This window comes from Chiloscyllium plagiosum, chromosome 28 (assembly GCF_004010195.1).
Source record: "Chiloscyllium plagiosum isolate BGI_BamShark_2017 chromosome 28, ASM401019v2, whole genome shotgun sequence".
NCBI lineage: Eukaryota > Metazoa > Chordata > Chondrichthyes > Orectolobiformes > Hemiscylliidae > Chiloscyllium > Chiloscyllium plagiosum.
The window spans coordinates 26,124,125-26,144,693 of NC_057737.1; the positions used below are offsets into that span (position 1 = coordinate 26,124,125).

General features: G+C 41.4%; 1 protein-coding gene across 2 annotated transcripts in view; it reads left to right on the forward strand.

The window, feature by feature from the left end:
• LOC122564061 (double C2-like domain-containing protein beta) overlaps positions 1 to 20,569 on the forward strand; it is a 282,383-nt gene that overhangs the window by 53,792 nt on the left and 208,022 nt on the right. For both annotated transcript variants that reach the window (XM_043718544.1, XM_043718545.1), the window contains exon 2: positions 2,025 to 2,104. In XM_043718544.1, coding sequence (XP_043574479.1) covers positions 2,025 to 2,104 — 80 coding nt within the window. The remainder of the gene's footprint in view (positions 1 to 2,024; positions 2,105 to 20,569) is intronic.

A 20,569-nucleotide genomic window follows, 5' to 3' on the forward strand; every position in this document is an offset into this window, starting at 1 on the left:
CTTATCTCTCCATGCTTCAGGCTCACTGCCTTTATTCCTGATGAAGGGCTTTTGCCCGAAACGTCGATTTCGAAGCTCCTTGGATGCTGCCTGAACTGCTGTGCTCTTCCAGCACCACTAATCCAGAGTTATCTGTCATTGTTTACTCTAAGGAAACTAAGGCCAATTACATTTTCATTACCTGTTCCATTGCTGAGATCAAATAACATGGTAGTGTTGTTGTGTGCACTCACCAAAATACAATCATCCTGAATAACTGGGCTGTGATCCCGCCAATGTTAGCCCTGACAGAGTTGCCAAGGTGACTTGACAGCCTTTACATGAGTAGCAGATGTCTGGGTCTAGGAATTGTGGCATTGAAAGGCTTCTTCCACATCTCTTTCCTTCACCACTCATGATTCTCCACCCCCTGTACCATACCATTTCTCTTTTCCATGGGACAGTCACCCTTCTGGAAGCCAATTCATTTCTCGGATTCTGGGCACCTTTGTCTTGGATCAAACAAACCCCCCTCAACAGCCTCTGTCTTTTTGTCCAGATAAGCATGAGTCACACAGAATTAATAAATATCAACATAGAGTTACACACCACTGAAATGGACCCTTTGTTCCAACTCATCCATGCTGACCATGTATCCTAAACTAATCTAGTCTCATTTACCAGCACTTGACCCATATCCTTCTAAGCCCTTCCTATTCATATAACCATCTAGATGCCTTTTTAAATTTTACCCACCTCCTCCACCACCTCTGGTAGCTTGTTCTGTACACTCACCGCCTCGGCATGAAAACATTGCTCCTCAAGTCCCTTCTAAATCTTCCCTCCCTCACCTTAAACCTATACTCTCCAGCTTTGGACTCTCCAACCCTGGGAAAAATACCTTGGCTATTCACCCTATCCATGCCTCTCATTTTTAATAAACATCTATAAGGTCGCCCCTCAGCCTCTGACACTCCAGGGAATGTAGTCCCAACCTATTCAGCTTCTTCCTATAACTCAAACCTTCCAACCCTGGCAATATCCTTATAAATCTTTACTGAACCATCTTGGGTTTAACAACATCTTTCCTATAGCAGGGAGACCAGAATTATATGCAGTATTTTAAAATTGGCCTCACCAATGTCCTGTACAGTCACAACATGACATCCCAACCTCTATACTCAATGCACTGACCAATGAAGGCAAGTGTACCATGCGTTGTCTTCACCCCCTGACTATGTGTGACTTCACTTTCAAGGAGCTAAGCACTTGCACCCCCAGGTCTCTTTGTTTGACAACACTCCTGCCTATTTCTGGGCTTTCCACCAGACTTACCAGAGTTTTGAGAAGATTTGTAGCTCAGGTTGAGGTTTTGGATGTAGGTTTGCTTGCTTCCTAAACAACAAAGCAGAAATTGCTGAAAGCAGGAAGTTTCAGCATTGCTTTGCATGAGGTCCACTGAAGATGTTACCAGTAAGGTAATGAAACGTCTGGAAATGAACCTTTCAGCTCAGCGAGCAAACCTATATCCAGACTTACCAGAATTATGGTGTGATTTTGTTTGCATCCTTTCAGCTATTCATTTCTAGATCTGGATTTGTCCTTGCTGTCCGCTTTTGCTTAAAACCACCACCTTCAATTTGTGCTTTCGTAAAAGCAATGCAGTAGTAGATAACATTATGCTAGTTTTCATTATATCAGCTCAGTTCCTTTAGTGCAAAGCATTTATCCAGAACACGTACTTAGATGAGAAATGAGGCAGCTTGTAACCGAAGAGAAAATACAAGTTTTTTTTTAATGTATTAAAATGTCACATACAATTTAGATTACAGAAACTAGACTTGAGCTACATGATGAGTGGAATGGAATTACTTAATGGTAACTGGGTTTACCCTTCGATTTGAATGCACATTGCTTTATCTGTTAGAATAACATGTTATGTATTTCTTTCACCATGAGATAGTCAAGTCATGGGTGGTTGCGAAATTATGTTTATATTCGGTCTGTTTCTGTTGATGATAAAGCCATGTCCTTTCCTTTTCCAGCCACCCTGGGTACATTAGATTTCAGTTTGCTGTACGACCAGGAAAACAATGCTCTCCATTGCTCAATAAATAAAGCAAAGGTATGTAGCCTTAGTATGTTGTAAATAACAAAAAAAAATCTGTTTGTAGGTTTCTCTGTCTATTGATTTTGCTATGCATTTTCTAATGGATGCAAATTGTTTCTGCATATAATATGCCAGATAATTCAATTGACAATTGTGTGCTTTATTGACAGAATGAATATAGAAAGAGCTATTATTCAATAAGCAAAAAGTGAATGGAATTCTTGAATGCTGTACTGCGTCACCTAATAGTTTACGTCTGTCATTCTTCACTTCCTACATAAAGCCAATGCCAGAACTTACCTTTTGTTCCCTTTGATATTCTGCTTGACCCCCAAGTGAAGCATCTTACCTTTATCTAATCCATTATTACTTCACATGCTACCTCAAAGATAGCCTACTGAATTGCTCCCACTGATGGCTTTTCTGCTTTGAGTCTTCCTAAACAACAAAGCAGAAATTGCTGAAGAAGCTCAGCAGGTCTGCCAGCAAATGTGGAGAGAAAACAGTGCCACAGTCCAACTCCACAGGTGCTGTCAGACCAGCTGAGTTTCTCTGGCAATTTATGTTTTTGTTTGTTTCAGATTTCTAACATCCGTGGTTCTTTGTATTATTCCTAAGATACAGCTTATCCAGAAAGCTATGAACTGCATCTCCAGGAAATAATGCCAACATCATGTTCACCCTATACTTGCCAAATTTCTTTGTTTCGTTGTGTCCAAAAATTTGACTTGATGTCTTGTTCAAATCCCTCCTTTATCTTCGTCCTCCCCGTTTTTTTAGTTATTAAATGTTTTGTACCTGACCATAAGATTTCCCCTCCCCTGACTTCCATTCCACATTACTTTTAGATGCTCTGACTTTCCAACAAAGCTTAAGTCAACTAATCAGGAGGGAACATTTTTGTCTGCGATCCCACCACAGCTCCCCATTGAAGAGAGATAACTAGCTGTGTTGCAAAATAAATCAACTACTCACTTCTTAGGTGTTACCTTGCTTGGAAACTATCTCCAACGGAGCTTATTCAAATGAAACTCATTATTTTGAAATAATGAGAGATGGGAGAATCACTATTTGAAACCGATTCTATTGTCTGAATATAGTTGTAATTTGAACCTCGTGAATTGAATTCAACAACATTACTTGAATATAATACTGTTGAATTTCCTCGAATGTCCAAAATTTGAAATATGGCATTTGCTGAGGGCTCTCTCTTCTATGTTTTGTGCTTTCCAAATTAGTTGTCTTTCTCTTCCCATTAACCATTTGTCCAGCGCTCTGAGACATTCTCTGTGTATTTAAGTAGTAGGATCGAAATATCAATTGTTTTGTCCACTTAACTTCAACATCTAAGAAAACAATATATTCACAATGCATTTTCAAATACTTTGTGGTCTCGCTCTTGGTCATTTTCTCAAGAAATGTATTTACCTTTTTATTGTAGTAATCTACATTTGGATATTCCAACTTGTACAATAGTCCATGTGTGTAAAGGTTAGGTAGACATACGCTTTCCTTTTTTTAAATTTGTCTAAGGGATGTAATGTCACCGGTAAGGCCAGAATGTATTATCTATCCCTAATTACCCTTCAGAAGGTCGTGGTGAGCTGCCATCTTGAACCGCTTACAGTTCAGTGCCATTTAACAAGGAGTTTGATGATTTGATCCAGAATCTGTGAAGGAACGGTGATACAGTTCCAATCAGGATGGTTGAATGGCTGAGGAACTCATGCAGCAATGAAAACCAAAAGAACTGCCGATGCTGTAAATCAGAAACAAAAACAGAAGTCGCTGGAAAAGCTCAGCAGGTCTGGCAGCATCTGTGGAGTGAAATCAGAGTTAACGTTTTGGGTATGGTGACACTTCATCCAAACTGAATGCAGCAATGTCCTGGGTCTGTCATGATTGGCCCCCAACAGACACAACCATCCTCCTTTGTGTAAGCTACCCATCCAGATAATGAAGCCTTTTCTCCTGATTCTGTTTTTTGTTTAGTTTTCTGAGACCTTGTTGATGCACCTTGATCAACTGCTCCTTGGGTCTCAGGCACAGTCATTATCACCTCAACTCCAGTATTCAGTTCTTTGGCTGTAATGAGGTCTTCAGAGAAGTGGTTCTTCTGGAATATAAATTTGACATCAGTGACCAGGTTATTGATGAGTAAATATCATTCACAGCATCAAGTGCAACACCTTCCATTATATTGCTCGTGATTGAGAATAGGCTGATGGAGCAATAATTGGTTAGATTGGATTTGTCCTAACTTTTGTTCACAAAACGTACCTAATTAAGTTACTACATTGTTGGGTGGATGCTAGTATTTGGAACAGCTTGGCTAGGGATGCAGTTAGCTTCAGAGCACAAGTCTTCAGTACTGTGGCCAAGATGTTGTCAGGGCCCATAACCCCAGTTGTGTTCTGTGTGTTTACCATCTGTTTCTTGGTGTCATAGTCATAGAGATGTATAGCACAGAAACAGATCCTTCGGTCCAACTTGTCCATGCTGACCAGATCTCCTAACCTAATCTAGTCCCTTTTGTCAACACTTGGCCCATATTCCTCTAAACCCTTTCTATTCATCAACACATCCAGATGCCTTTTAAATGTTGTAATTGTACCAGCCTTCATCACTTCCTCTCCCAGCTCATCCATACACACAAGACCCTCTGTGTGAAAATGTTACCCCTTATGTTCCTATTATATCTTTCCCCTCTAACCCAAACCTATGCTCGCTAGTTCTGCACTCCCCCACCCTAGATAAAAGACTTTGTCTATTTATCCCATCCATGCCCCTCATGATTTTTTAAACCTTTATAAGGTCACCCCTCAGCCTCCAATGCTCTAGGGAAAACAGCCCCAACCTATTCAGCCTCTCCCTATAGCTCAAATCCTCCAACCCTGGCAACATCCTTGTAAATCTTTACTGAACTCTTTCAAGGTTCACAACCTCCTCCTGATAGCAGTGAGACCAGAGTTGCACACAATATTCCAAAAGTGGCCTAATCAACATCTTGTACACAAGCAACATGACCTCACAATGCCTATACTCAATAAAGGAAAGCATACCAAATGCCTTCTTCACTATCCTATCTACCTGTGACTCTACTTTCACGGACTATGAACCTATACTCCAAGGTCTCTTTGTTCAGCAACACTCCCTTGGACCTTACCATTAAGTGTCTAAATCCTGCTATGATTTGCTTTCCCAAAATGCAGCCCCTCACATTTATCTAATTAAACTCCATCTGCCACTCCTTTGCCCATTGGCCCATCTGCTCAAGATCCCATTGTAATCTGAGGTAACCTTCTTTGCTGTCCACTACACCTCCAATTTTGGTGTCATCTCCAAACTTACCAACTGTACCGCTTATGCTCACATCCAAATCATTTATATAAATGACAAAAAGTAGTGGACCCAGCACTGATCCTTGTGGCACTCCACTGGTCACAGGCTGCCAGTCTGAAAAACAACCCACCACCACCATCCTCTGTTTTCTACCTTCAAGCCGGTTCTGTGTCCAAATGGCTATTTGTCCCTGTATTCCATGAGATCTAAACTTGCTAACCAGTCTCCCATGGGGATCCTTGTTGAGCACCTTACTGAAGTCCATATAGATCACGTCCATCACTCTGCCCTCATTAATCCTCTGTTACTTCTTCAAAAAAACTCCATCAAGTTCGTGAGACATGATTCCCATACACAAAGCCATGTTGACTATCCCGAATCAGTCCTTGCCTTTCCAAGTACATGTACATCCTGTCCCTCAGGAGTCCCTCCAACAACTTGCCCACCACTAACGTCAGGCTCATCAGCCTATAGTTCCTGGCTTTTCCTTACCACCTTTCCTAAATAGTGGCACCAGGTTAGCCAACCTCACCTGTGATTATTGATGATACAAATATCTCAACAAAGGGCCCAGTAATTACTTCCCTAGTTTCCCACAAAGTTCTAGGGCACACCTGATCAGGTTCTGGGGTTTTATCCACTTTTATGCATTTTAAGACATTCAGCACCACCTCCCCTGTAATATGGACATTTTCCAAGATGTCGCCATCTAATTCCCCAAATTCTATATCTTCCATGTCCTTCTCTACAGTAAACACTGATGCAAAATACCCCATCCCCTGCAGCTCCACGTATAGGCTGCCTTGCTGACCTTTGAGGGGCTCTAATCTCTCCTGAGTTACCCTTTTGTCCTCAACATATTTATAAAAACCCTTTGGATTCTCCTTAACCCTATTTGCCAAAGCTATCTCATGTCCCCTTTTTGCCCTCCTGATTTCCCTCTTAAGTATATTCCTACTGCCTTTATACTCTTCTAAAGATTGTCTCAATCTATCCTGTCTATACCTGACGTATGCTTCCTTTCTTTCCATAACAAAAGCCTCAATTTCTCTAGTCATCCAGCATTCCCTACACCTACCAGCTGTTCCTTTCACCCTAACAGGAATATACTGTCTCTGGACTCTCCTTATCTCATTTCTGAAAGCTTTCCATTTTCTAGCCGTCCCTTTATCTGCTCTCAATCAGCTTTTGAAAGTTCTTGCCTAATACCGTCAAAATTAGCCTTCAAAGTTCTTGCCTAATACCGTCAAAATTAGCCTTCCTCCAATTTAGAACTTCAACTGTGAGATCTTGTCTGTCCTTTTCCATCACTATTTTAAAACAAATAGAATTATAGTTGCTGGCCCCAAAGTGCTCCCCCACTGACACCTCAGTCACCTGCCCTGCCTTATTTCCCAATGTTTGTACCTTCTCCAGTAGGTACATCCACATACTGGATCAGAAAATGTTCTTGTACACACATAAATTCCTCTCCATATCAGCCCTTAACACTATGGCAGTCCCAGTCTATGTTTGGAAAGTTAAAATTCCCTACCATAACCACCTAGTTATTCTTACAGATGATTGAAATCTCCTTACAGATTTATTTCTCAACTTCCCGCTGATTATTAGGGTCTCTATAATACAATCTTAATAAAAAGATCATCCCTTTCTTATTTCTCAGTTCCACCCAAATAACTTGCATGGATGTATTCCCAGGAATATCCTCCCTCAGTACAGCTGTAATGCTATCCCTTATCAAAAATGCCACTCTCCCTCCTCTCTTGCCCCCCTTTATGTCCTTCCTATTGCATTTCTATCCTGGAACATTAAGCTGCCAAACCTGCCCATCCCTGAGCCATGTTTCTGTAATTGCCATGACATCCCAGTCCCATGTTCCTAAACATGCCCTGAGTTCATCTGCCTTCCCTGTTAGGCCTCTGGCATTGAAATAAATGCAGTTTAATTTATCAGTCCGACCTTGTTCTCTGCTTTGTTCCTGCCTGACCCGACTGTTTGACTCACTCCTTTTCTCAACTGTACCAGTCTCAGATTGATCTCCTTCCTCACTAGTTCCCTGGGTCCCACTACCCACCTTACTAGTTTAATACCTCCTGAGCAGCTCTAGCAAATCTGCCAGTATATTAGTCCCCTTCCAATTCAGGTGCCATCCATTCTTCTTGTACAGATTACTTCTATCCCAAAAGAGATTCCAAGGATCAAAAAATGTGAATTATTCTCCTATGCACCAGCCATACATTCATCTGCTCTATCCTCCTATTCCAACCCTCACTAGCTTGTAGCACCAGGAGTAATCCAGATATTACTCCCCTCAAGGATGTCCTTTTTAAATTCCTGCCTAACTTTCTATGTTCTCCCTTCAGAATCTCATCATTTTCCCTTCCTATGTCATTGGTTCCACTGTGTACAATGACTTCCTGCTCGTCCCTCTCCCCTTTGAGAACATACTGCACCCTCTCTGAGACATCCTTGATCCTGGCACCAGGGAGGCAAAATACCATTCTGATTTTTTGCTGCTGGCCACAGAAACGTCTGTCTGTGCCTCAGACTAGTGATTCCCCTATCACATTGATCGCTTGGAACCCGAAGTACCCCTCATTATATTAGAGCCAGCCTCGATACCAGAAACTTGGCTGTTCATGCTATAATCCCTGGAGAGTCCATCATCCCCTACATTTTACAAAACAGCATATTCATTTGTAATGGGGATAGCCACAGAAGGCTCCTGCACTACCTGTCTACCTCTCTTACCTTTCCTGGAGTTAACCCATCTATGTGACTGTATCTGCGACTTTTCTCCCTTCCTATAACTGCCTCCCACCACATCCCCTTGCTCTTGTAAGTTTCTGATTACCTCTAACTGTCATTCCAACTGATCTATTCGATCTGATCAGATTCGCAACCAAAAACATTTGCAGCCATAATCCTCAGTAAACATGTAAACTCTCCCTAAACTCCCACATCCAACAACAAGAGCATATCACTCTACTAAAGGCCATTTTTGCTCCTTCACAATCTACAGACCCAGAAAAAAGCACCATCTGTTTGCTCTTAAAAACACTGCTCCAGGCTAACTTAGTACTTATAGTTTATATTTTTAAAATTTAATCAAGAGACAGATCTCAAAAAAACATATAATCAAGAAAGAACCCACTCTACTCACTATTGTAGATTAACAGCAAGGCTACACTTAAAAGCTATGCACTTATCTGTTCCTGTGCAGTGAGCTCTCCCACGCAGGTCCCTCAAGATCAGTTGTGAATTTCGCTGCCTAAGTTTTCCTAGGCGCACTCCAATGTCCAGAGATACATGAATTCAAATAGCAAAGGCAGTAACTGAGCAGATTCACTGCTGTGTCAGTTAGCAGTGTAGGTTTCTTTTTCTCTCTCCTTCACTGATCATGTGTTGCCTTTTGTCTGTCCTTCTCCTTTTAAAAGTGTCATTGTTTTGACTTTTTTCTCTCCCCAAAGTTCCAAAACAATGCAACAGCGTATAAAATTGCTGTTCCTGGAATTCGAGGAAATCACCTCCAAGATCTAAAATACCTCAAAAAAGGAGCAGCTGTTACAGCCACAATTTTTTCCCATCCTCCATCTTGGATTACCCAGAATTCATCTCCCATTTGAACAGAATCCAGTTGGCTGCTAAGGTGTCAGTGATGGTAGAAATCTCCAGAGGAGGCTGAAACTAATGATCCACTACAACTCATCCTCAGCCAGAAGTACTAAGTTCTTCAGCCTTGTTATTTTATGCTCATGTGCTGGACTCTCACATTAGTGAAATGAAATAAATCTGGAATAAAAATCAATTGAACCATAGGATGTTTGTCAAAAATCTGTTTGGTTAAAAGAGGTCATTTAAGATAGGAAATCTGCTCTCCTTCCTTGGTCTGACCTGGATGTAATTCCTGATGCACAGTAGGGTGGTTAATTCTCAACTACCCTCCGAAATGGTATAGAAAGTTACTCAATATTATGTCAGCATTATTAAAATGTATAACAAGAATAAAACCAGATGACCCACCCAGGGTGGAGCTAGTCACCCAACAGTACAAAGGCATATCTAGTTCACCCTGCAAAGTTTTCTCACAATCATCTTGTCCCAGAAAATAGCAAGTTTTGAGTGAATTTATATCTCAGGTTGAGGTTCTATTTATGTTTAGGTTTCCTTGGGGTGGTGATGTCATTTCCTGTTTTGTTTTGTCAGGGTGGTAGGTGGGGTCCAAGTCGATGTGTTTATTGGTAGAGTTCTGGTTGGAATGCCATGCTTGTAGGAAATCTCGTGTGTGTCTCTGTTTGGCCTGTCATAGAATGGATGTGTTGTCCCAGTCAAAGATACTTGTGATAATGGGTCATGCCTTTTTGTGGCTAGTTGATGTTCATGTATGCTGGTAACTAGTTTTCGGCCTGTTCGTCCTTCGTAGTATTTGTTACAGTTCTTGCCAGGTATTTTTTAAATGACGTTAGTTTTGCTTGTCTGACTAGAGTCTATTTTAGTGTCTTGGTGGGTTTGTGGGCTACCATGATGCCAAGAGGTCTGAGTAGTCTGGCAGTCATTTCTGAGATGTCTTTGATGTAGGGGAGAGTGGCTAGAGTTTCTGGATGCGTTTTGTCTGCTTGTTTGGTTTTGTTGCTGAAAAATCGGCAGACTGTGTTCATTGGGTACCCATTCTTTTTGAATACGCTGTAAAGGTAATTTTCCTCTGCTCTTCGTAGTTCCTATGTGCAGCAGTGTGTGGTGGCTCATTGAAATAATGTTCTAATGCAGCTTTGTTGGTGGGTGTTGGGATGATTGCTTCTGTAGTTTAGTATTTGCTCCGTATGTGTTGCTTTCCTGTTTGGAGTTCTCCATTGGCTGTTCACTATACTGTGACATCTAGGAATGGCAGTTTGTTGTTGTTTTCCTCCTCTTTAGTGAATTTTATGCCAGTAAAGATGTTATTGACAGACTTGAAGATTTCCTCTAATTTGTTTCATTTAATGATAAGAGTGTCATCAATGTAGCGGACCCAAAGTTTGGGTTGGATGGTTGGCAGAGCTGTTTCTTCGAGTCTCTAAATGACTGCCTCTGTTAAGAAGAAAGTGAGGTCTGCAGATGCTGGAGATCAGAGCTGGAAATGTGTTGCTGGAAAAGTGCAGCAGGTCCCTGGATGCTGCCTGACCTGCTGCGCTTTTCCAGCAACACATTTCCAGCCTCTGTTAAGAACCCTGATATCTGAGATCCAATGTATGTTCCGTTGATTTGTCTGTAGGTTTTGTTATTGAAAGTGAAGTGGCGGTAAGGCATAGGTCCACTAGCTTGATGATGTTGTCCTTGCTGATCCTTTGTGAGATTGAAGATCTATTCATGGGGCCTTATCCTCTGATTAATTGTCCACAACAATTCAGGATTGGATAAGGAAGAGCTACAGATCAGCTCACTTGGTTGTAGGATTGTTTATTTTCTTCCTAGGATCTGATCCCAGTGTTTGGCATTCCTATGGTCCTGTATTGTAACTGGCTCCTCCATTTGTAGGTATGCCTGGTGCTGCTCCAGACATACAATCCTGCACTTATTGAGCCATGGTTGTAACAGTAACTTGATAGTGAAGGTAGAATGAGCAATATGCGATGTTACAGATTACTTTTGAATGAAATTCTGCTGCTTCAGCCTTGAGGGTGCCCAGTTTTGAGCTGCTGCATCTGATCTGAATCTACTTCAGTTAGCATGGTATGCTTGTAAAATGATGGAAGTTGTCCTCCGTGTGAAGAACAGGACCTTATCTCTACACTACATCCTCTGATGCCCCAATACTGACACAGGTAGATAATCAAGATTGGGAAACTGAGGGAGGAGGGATTTTTCTTGCGTTCTCTTCCTGCCTACTGTCATGTCTGAGAGTGCTTGAACAGTGGTGGTATTTCTGAATCACACTTTATGATAGGCATAGAAAGTCCTCCACTCAGAGTACATTCTGTGCCTTAATGCCATCAGTATCTATTTTACTTAGTGTTCAACATAGAGACATGCTGATTCATCAGATAAGGGAAGGCAGTAGAGGGTAATTGCCAGCAGGAAGTTTCCTTATCCGTGTTTAACTTAATGCAATGAGACTTTGTCGGGATGAGGCAATATTGTGGATTCTTTGGAGAACTCTCTCCTGACTTACGGTCTTATAGATAATTTCTTGATTGTTAAGGGGATCAAAGGTTATGGGGAGAAAACAAGAAAATGAGTTTGAAAACCTATCAGCCATGCTTGAATGGTGGAACAGACTCAATGGGCCGAATGGCATAATTTCTGCCCCTACGTCTCATGATTTTATGTACATCAGTGGACCACATCTAGTGAATCCGTCCTTCGGTCTGCTGGGCGAATGCTTAAATAGCCTTACAGGTTAACTGTCCCAATTTTACCTCAGGTCCCTAAATGCTAATGAACAAACCTGTAGAATTGATTGAATGTGCTGTTGACATATTTAATGCCCAGTTTGATGCAAGGTGTGTTGTCCAGTTTTATTCTTATACTTGGTTTGGTGCAACTGTGTGGCTCTCTTGACCATTTCAGAGTGCAGTTAAGAGTCAATTACATTGTTGTGAGTCTAAAATCAAATTGATGAGAGACCAGACAAGGATGGCAGGTTTTCTTTCTATTTGCCCTCCGTTAACTAGATAGGTATTTGTTACAGTTTTGTGATTTCATGGCTTTGTATTCCAAATTTATTTCATTAACAGAATTTAACTTCCCTAGTTGCTGAATGAGACTCTAGTGTAAGTATTGAGATCATTTGTCTAGGCCTCTAAATTACTAATCTGGCAACATAGCTGTTACTGTTTTCCTGGAATGTGTGAAACCAACACGAAATTGGAAATGTTGAGATGTCAGTTGAGTAATTAAGAAATTACATTAAAATATATTTGGAAAATGTTGCTTTAATTTTCACAATTCAAAATAAAAAGCTGTTTCTAATTGGTATTGAAAGCCTTATTTGGTGATTTGGCCTTGAATTTTTATGGTGTATTAGCAAATACACTAGACCTTTGTTTGTCTGTCTTTCTGTTGCTTAGCAACATCTGTTCCTCTGGTTCTGTTTTAATCAAAAAATCTGACAAGAATCAGTTTGATCAATTTTTTGAAGAAAGGAAAGCTCTGGCACAATAAAGTTTGCTATAATCTTTCGTCATCAAATATGATCAAGGCTTAAGAATTTGAAATAATTCCACATTCAAGGTCTACAGACAGGAAGACCTTGAGCACTTAATATTGTGTTTTGCCTACATTATTTCCAAAAACAATGTTCTGTAGAGCAAATGTTTTCACTAGCCATCCTATACAAAAAGGAAGCTAGCAACTGCAAAATAGAAATTTTATGTAAATTGAAAGCCATTCTGTCATGGGGGATGTTGCCTTGGAATTAAATGCATATGGTATCTGGAGACTGCGATCTGATTAGAGTTGGGCTGCAAAGTCAACCCTGGACTGCAGGAATCCAGGGTTGGAACCATGGCAGATGGTGCAATTTGAAATACAATAAAAATAATCTGAAATTAAACTCTAATAACAATCATGAAATAGTTATCATGAGAATCAATCTGGTTCACTAATGCACTTAAGTGGAGGAAATCTGTCACCCTTACTAGACTACATGTGATTCCAGACTTACAGCAATGCAGTTGATTCTTAACTGCCCTCTGAAATGAATTAGCAAGCCACTTGGTTGTATCAAAAATGTCTCAAAGGTAGGAAAGCAGACAGATCACGCAACATCAACTTAGACACCAGAAACAATAAGGACCAACAAACCTTATCAACCGAGTGGTATCCTCCCACCTAATATCAGGGAGCGAATATGAAAGTTTGGAGAGTTGTCTCACAGACAACCAATAGTCTGGCACGGACTCTTACCTTACAGACTGTCTCAGAGACCACCACCGCCATCACTGACCTTTGGTATGTATTGTTCCAATGGTAGGACAGACCCAGCAGAGGTGGCAGCACAGTGATACAGTTGCACTGGGAGTCCTCAGCGTTTACTCTGGACCCCATGAGGTCTCAAGACGTCAAGTCCAACATGGACAAGGAAACCTGCTGAGTGTCATGTACCACCAGCAAACATCCCCCTCCCCACTCAGCTGATGAATCAATACTCCCCCATGTTGAACACGACTTGGAGGAAACACCTGAGGGTGACAAGGGCTCAGAGTATATGCTGGGTGGGAATTTAAATGGGTGGCACAGTGGCTCAGTGGTTAAAACTGCTGCCTCACAGTGCCATGGACCCGGGTTCGATTCCTGCATTGGGTAACTGTCTGTGTGGAGTTTGCACGTTTTCCCTGCGTCAGCGTGGGTTTCCTCCCACAATCCAAAGATGTGCAGGTCAGGTGAATTAGCCATGCTAAATTGCCCATAGTGTTAGGTGCATTAGTCAGGGGTAAATATGGGGTGGGGGAGTGTTCCTGGGTAGGTTACTCTTCAGAGGGTCGGTGTGAACTTGTTGGGCTGAAGGGCCAGTTCCCATATTGTAGGGGAATCTAATCTAATCTAAATGTTCATCACCAAGAGAGCCTTGGCAGCACCTCTACCGACCAAACTGAACGAGCCCTAAAAGACAGAATGAGCTGCTTGACTGGGTTTGTGCTGAGTGGTGAGGGAACCAAAAAGAAGGAAAAATACTCTTGACCTCAATTGTATTTCAATGAAGAGTGAAGGAAGGCATGCCAAAAGCAACATAGGTAGCTTAAAAATTAGGTATCTACCTGGTGAAGGTACCAAACCGGATAACTTGTGTGCCAAACAGCATGAGCAAGTGATAGACAGACACAATCAATATTTCAAATCTAGCCTTTGTGGCTCCACTACATCCAGTTATGGATGGTAGTGAATGATTAAACAACTCACTAGAGGAAGGAGGAGGAGGAAGAGGCCCTGCATGTATTCCCTTTTTCAATGATGGGGAGGCCAACATATCAGTGCAAGAGATAAGGCAGAAGCATTTGCAACAATCTTCAACCAGAAGTGCCAAGTAGATGATCAACCAGAATACAGGATGGGATGGATAATAGGTATTGAATCATAATTTGTATTAAATGGTGGGGCAGGCTGAACTTCTCCTGTTTTCCTATTTCAACCTTCTCAGGAGGTCTCCAACATTGAAGATGCAAGTCTTCAGCCAATTCGATGCATTCCATGTGATGTAAAGAAATGGCTGGAGGCACTGGATACTAAAAATGCTTTGGGCCCTGACTACATTCCAGCATTAGTACGGAAGTCCTGTGCTCATGAACCAATGGGCGGCAGGTGGCACAGTGGTTAGCACTGCTGCCTCACAGCGCCAGAGACCCGGGTTCAAATCCCACCTCAGACAACTGTCTGTGTGGAGTTTGCACATTCTCCCCGTGTCTGCATGGGTTTCTTCCGGGTGCCCCAGTTTCCTCCGACAGTCCAAAAATGTGCAGGTTAGGTGAATTGGCCATGCTAAATTGCCCGTAGTGTTAGGTGAAGGGGTAAGTGTAGGGGTCTGCGTGGGTTGCTCTTCGGCGGGTCGGTGTGGACTTGTTGGGCCGAAGGGCCTGTTTCCACACTGTAAGTAATGTAATCTAATTCAATGTCCCTAGGCAAACTGTTCCAGTGCAGTTGTAATACTGACTGACAAATTGTCAGTATTAATACTGACTGAAGGACAAATTCAACCCAGCCAATTACTGCCATCAATCTAACGCTCGAATATCAATCTATCTCTCGAATATCAATAAAGTGATGGAAGATATCATCACCAGTGCTTCAAGCAGCACATGCTGAACAATAACCCCTCACTGATGCTCAGTTTGGGTTAGACTACTCAGCTCCTGACCTCATTTCAGCCCTTGGTCTAAACATGGATAAAAGATTTCACTTCCTGAAGTAGGGTGAGAATGACTGGTCTGAGCATTAAGCCTGCATTTGCTCCAAGTATGGCATTAAGGAGTCCAAGTAAAATTCAAGTCAGTGGGAATCAGAGAAGAAAAACTTCACTGGTTGGAGTCATATCAAGTGTAAATATGAAGGAGGTAATTCAGTTTGGGTCCAGTATATCACTGCAGAATTTTGTTAAGGTACAAAGTTAAAAATCACACAACACCAGGTTATAGTCCAACAGGTTTAATTGGAAGCACACTAGCCTTTGGAGCTACGTTCCTTCATCAGGTGATTGTTAAGGTAGTGTCCTAAGTCCAACTATCGTTGGTTGATTTATCAATGACTTTCCTTCTATCGTAAGTTCAGAAATAGGGATGTTCACCGATGATTGCATAAAGTTCAGCACCGTTCCTGACTCCTCAGACACTGAAGCAGTCCATGTTCAAATGCAACAAGTCCTGGACAAAATTTAGTTTAGCGATGATGAGTGGTGAGTAACATTTATATCAGACAAGTGTCAAATAATGACTATCTCCAACAAGAAAGGATCTAAACATCACCACGTGATATTCAAAGACAATACCTGGGCTGAAACTACCACTATCAACATTCAAGAATTGAACTGGAGTAGCCATATAAATACAGTGGCTACAAGAGCAGGTCAGATGCCAGGAAAACTGTATTGAGTAACTCACCTCCTAACTCCCCAAAGCCTGTCCACCATTTGCAAAGTGAAAGTCAGGAGTGTGTTGGAATATTCTCTACTTATCTGCATGAATGTAGCTCCAACAACAATCAAGAAGCCTGATACTAAAGCAACCCACATAATTAGCACCACATGCACAAACATTCAGTCCTTCTACCTCCAATTGCAGTAGTAACAGTGTGTACTATCTACAAGATGCATTGCACAAAATCACCAAAGATCCTTAGACAGCACCTTCCAAACTCTCAATCATAACCATCTAGAAGGACAAAGGCTGCAGCTACTGTACATGGGAACATCACCACCTGCAAGTCACTCTCCATCCTGACTTGGAAATAGATCATAATGCCTTCAGTGTCACTGAGTCACAATCCTTGAACTCTTGCTCTAACATCACCGTGGATGCATCCATACCAAAATGGACTGCAGTGGTTCAGGGAGGCAGCTCATCACTACCTCAAGATTGTCAACAAATACCTATACAACCTGCAAATCTCTCATTCCCTGAATCAATGTGAACAACTAAAATACAACTTTTATTCCCTTCAATGAAAACTATTTCTCTGTTCTGTTTTTAGTGATGCATAAGTATCTCACTTACATGCAAAAGTTTTTGACTTGTGAAACATAGCCCTCAAAGACTCATAAATTTTACTGCTTTAAAAATGACTAAAACCATGGATTCTTCCAAACAGTAGTTAATTTGGATTTCTCCAATGTGAATACTTGAAGCTGCTGATCACCCAATTGCAGTTGCAAAACTGGATTTCTTGTTTAAACTGGATTTTTCTGAAGTCATTGGTGCATTTCATTTCTCTTACTGATCTCAATGAATTTAGACTAGCCCCCTGTTGCCTGTATTAAATACAGCCTGCATGTGTGGATGATATAACTATGTATCATGTTGCTAAGATGTGGCTTTTCACACTAATGTTGTAAGTCTTCCTGAATGCAGAGTTGACATTTTTTGTCTAGACACATAGATTATAAACTAATCTCTGTTCACCCTAAAGGAACACACACCCAACAACTCCTGTATAAAATTGGTTTGTTGAATCAAAGTTCTTATTAATGGTATCTAGCTCAGTCTCAAAGCCACCTCTTTCAACCCCATGACTGTCAATTTGACAGGGAGATTACTTGTCCAACTTCCAGTACTGAATTAGCAGAAATAATCTCCAATTAAATAGTGGAAGACCAAAACTAATGCTTTTGGTGCCAGAAACAAACACCATCTACTCCTTTATTCACCCTGGCAACAGTCTGAGGCTGAACCAGACTGCTTGCTACCTTGGTGTCATATATGATTTTAAGATGAGCTTCCCGAACATCTGTCCATGAAATTACTAATATCACCTTTCCACAGAAGTAGCATCACTTAATTCCACCCCTGCAAATGGCATACTGAAACCATCTTCAAACAGACGTGCCAAGTGGATGATCCAGCCCGACCAGCTCCTGAAGTCCCCGGCATCGTACATGTCAATCTTCAGCCAATTTGCTTCCTGTCATTTGATGTTAAGCAATGGCTGAGCTAGACCCAGTAAAGATTCAAGGTTCTGACAACATCCCAATTGCAGTGTTGAGGACTCATGCTCTTGAACTAACTGTGCCTTTGTCAAAGTGTTCCAGTACAGTTCTAAAACTGGCATCTACGTTCTACCGTTGAATGTGTAAAAGTGCCTGGATATGTCCTGTCCACAAACATTAAGCACAAATCTAAACGTGTCAATTATCATTCCATCAGTTTATCCTCATTCATCAGAAAAAAAACACTGGAGAGAGTAACCAATAGGAATTAGATGGCATGTCCTCAGCAATAACCTCTCTATCAATGCTTATTTTGGATTACATTAGCTCCTCTTTGCAGACTTACCTGAATTCCAGAGATGAGGTGAGAGTGATTTTACTTTGTGTCAAGGCAGTATTTGACTGAGTATAACATCAAACGCTCTTTAGTAAGATTAAAGATTATGCTAATTGTGGGGTTGTAAAACTCTTCACTGGCTCACATCATCCTTTGCATGAAAGAAAATGGCTGTGATTGCGAGAGGCTGATCATCTGATCCCAAGGACCATTGCTAAAGAAATTGCTCAAGGTAGAATTCTAAGCCCAGTCATCTTCAGCCTGTGTATGTGCAGTCCAGTAAGAAGCTTTTCATATTCATGTAGAGTGATCCAATTGTTTTGCACCTCATGCACCACCTTAAACATTTACTCCCTCCACCACTGGTGCTGTAGAATATAGCATTTAGAAGATGTAATGTGTCCTCTACACAGTATCGTCCAAACTTATGACAACTACTACACAACTGGGCAAGAGCAGAAATGCATAGGGACATCAGTAACTGCAAATTGCTCTTCTAGTCATACAGTACCTTGACTTGGAACCATATGGCCAATCCTTCACTACTAGTGGGTCAAAATACTGGAACATGGAACTGAACAGCACCTTGGGCATACGTGGAACTATTTGGGTGAAGGCACCAAGTGCAATTAGCAATGGGCAACAAACACTGATCTCACCTGCAATGCTCACAGTTGGGTGAATAAACATTACAAAAAAGCCTTCTGTGTGTCTCCACTCATCTCCAACAGTAATTCTAAAAGACCAGCAAAATCCGGAGGGTGTGTATTACAATCAGCTCACATGGGATTCCCAAATTATGGTAGAATTCGTCAATTATTACAAAATTCCAGGATCTGGATCGAGCATAGCTGAGTTGGAGCTCAGACTTCACAGGTGGTTGGAGAGTCATTTAATGAGCACAGATTGCGTGTTTAGGTCTTTTTCTGTTCATCTTGTTCTCCAGTTCCGGTAGCAGTAAGATTATATGCTAGACGTTCTTAAGTATAATTTCCTTTGTCCCAGTAATTACTGGCATTATTTACTTTCACTTTTGAGTTGTTCTGTTAGTGAAAGGACAACCTATTGGAGATGTCAGACAGGTCATGCTGTATCTTTAACATTGAAATGGCGCCACTTCCGTAGCTGCTATGTTTGTACAGACTAGTAGACAGCTGGGATCATTAAGATGGGGAAAAGCTCGCTATGCTGAATGTTCCTTCAAAGGCAGCCATGTGTCATGTTTCATATGGCACTGAATGAAAAACAGGTACAGGTTACCTGAATTGACTGCACTACCACCCCCCCCCAACCCACCCACTGTCCTCCTTCCCATTTCTGTACATCTTAAAATATCGAGTTGGCTTGGACTGTGGAGACCTGTCTTCCTCAGGGACTGGTTAGCAGAAAGGCAGATGTATAATTCTACCATCTGCTTCAAAAGCCATTTGTAACTCTTATATAACCTAGGCTGGGATTTGTAGAGACAGCCATGGTCAGGCTAATTCGAAGCCTCACTGCATCCTGTTGCAGACAGGCTGACAGATGGTATGATGGAGTAGCACAGCAGAAACCTGCCTCACCAGCAATTCAAACAGCTCCGCCTTCCCTTTGGCAGCCATCGAGCAGGCACTTTGATACTGATTTGCTCGGTTTGTTTCTAAATTCTGCTTTCCAATCCCAGCTATTGTGGGTAAACGGCTACTGATTAAGAAATCTCCACAGATAATCAAATACTGAAACAAAAATTCAAATTTTATTGCATGTAGCAACCAAATATAAGACTTCTAAAGTAAGCAAATGACCCAACTTAGCTGTTACACAATTACTGGTGACATTTGGTCAAGACTTTAGCCAACAGTGATCTGTTTCTGGAAGTTTCCTGAGTTCGATCCTTCTGCAGTGTGGTTCGTCCAAGTTCTGCCATTGAGTTGTTCTGGATTCTCATACAGAGTTTTGTCCTTCAGCCTCTGAGTGATATATCGATGATTTCTTTCAAGTCCTTACATTCAAGTTATTGCAAGACTGCAACTGGCTTCCTTATCAGAAGTAATTTCTTTGTTTCTTGTTTCATTTGGCATTGACTGTGTTCAAAGACAGCTTTCCTGTGATTGACTCCTTAGATTCTTCTGTAGGGTAATCAGTTGTCCTTGGCAATAAAATTTGTCAAACAGGAGTCCAGGCAGTTTTGTCTATGTAATATCCACTCCCAGACATGGCTAATTGCTTTCAATTCCTGTATAAGTTTGTCCTTGTCCTTTAATAGTTTATTCCAGATAGAGGTATTGCTGCTTCTTTTGAGTAGAACAGTTTATCCTTGTGATTCATTTAATCCATGAATAGTTATTAAAGTTCTTAAGTCTAATATCACATTGCACCTTCAGAAAACGCTACTGATGAATGGAAGTGCTGTTTTAAGGCTTCAAAGGCTAGAAGGATTTTGTCTTCCTAATTTGCAACTTTTTTTATTAGCTATGTCACTTGTACACCATTTTGACTTCCAGCCTGTTTTTTTTTTGGCAAGTATTTTTGCTTGACTATGGGAGTGGGTGGGACAGATGGAACCTGCCCCAATGGAAATGATCTGAAACCTGGCCAATTTTCCTGAGAGTCTCATTGCTATTCTATTAGCTGTGGATGGAGCAATATGCTGATTGGTGGTAGGTTTGCAGAGGAGATGCTCTGGATCAAAAACCCAGCCAATTCTGTGCAT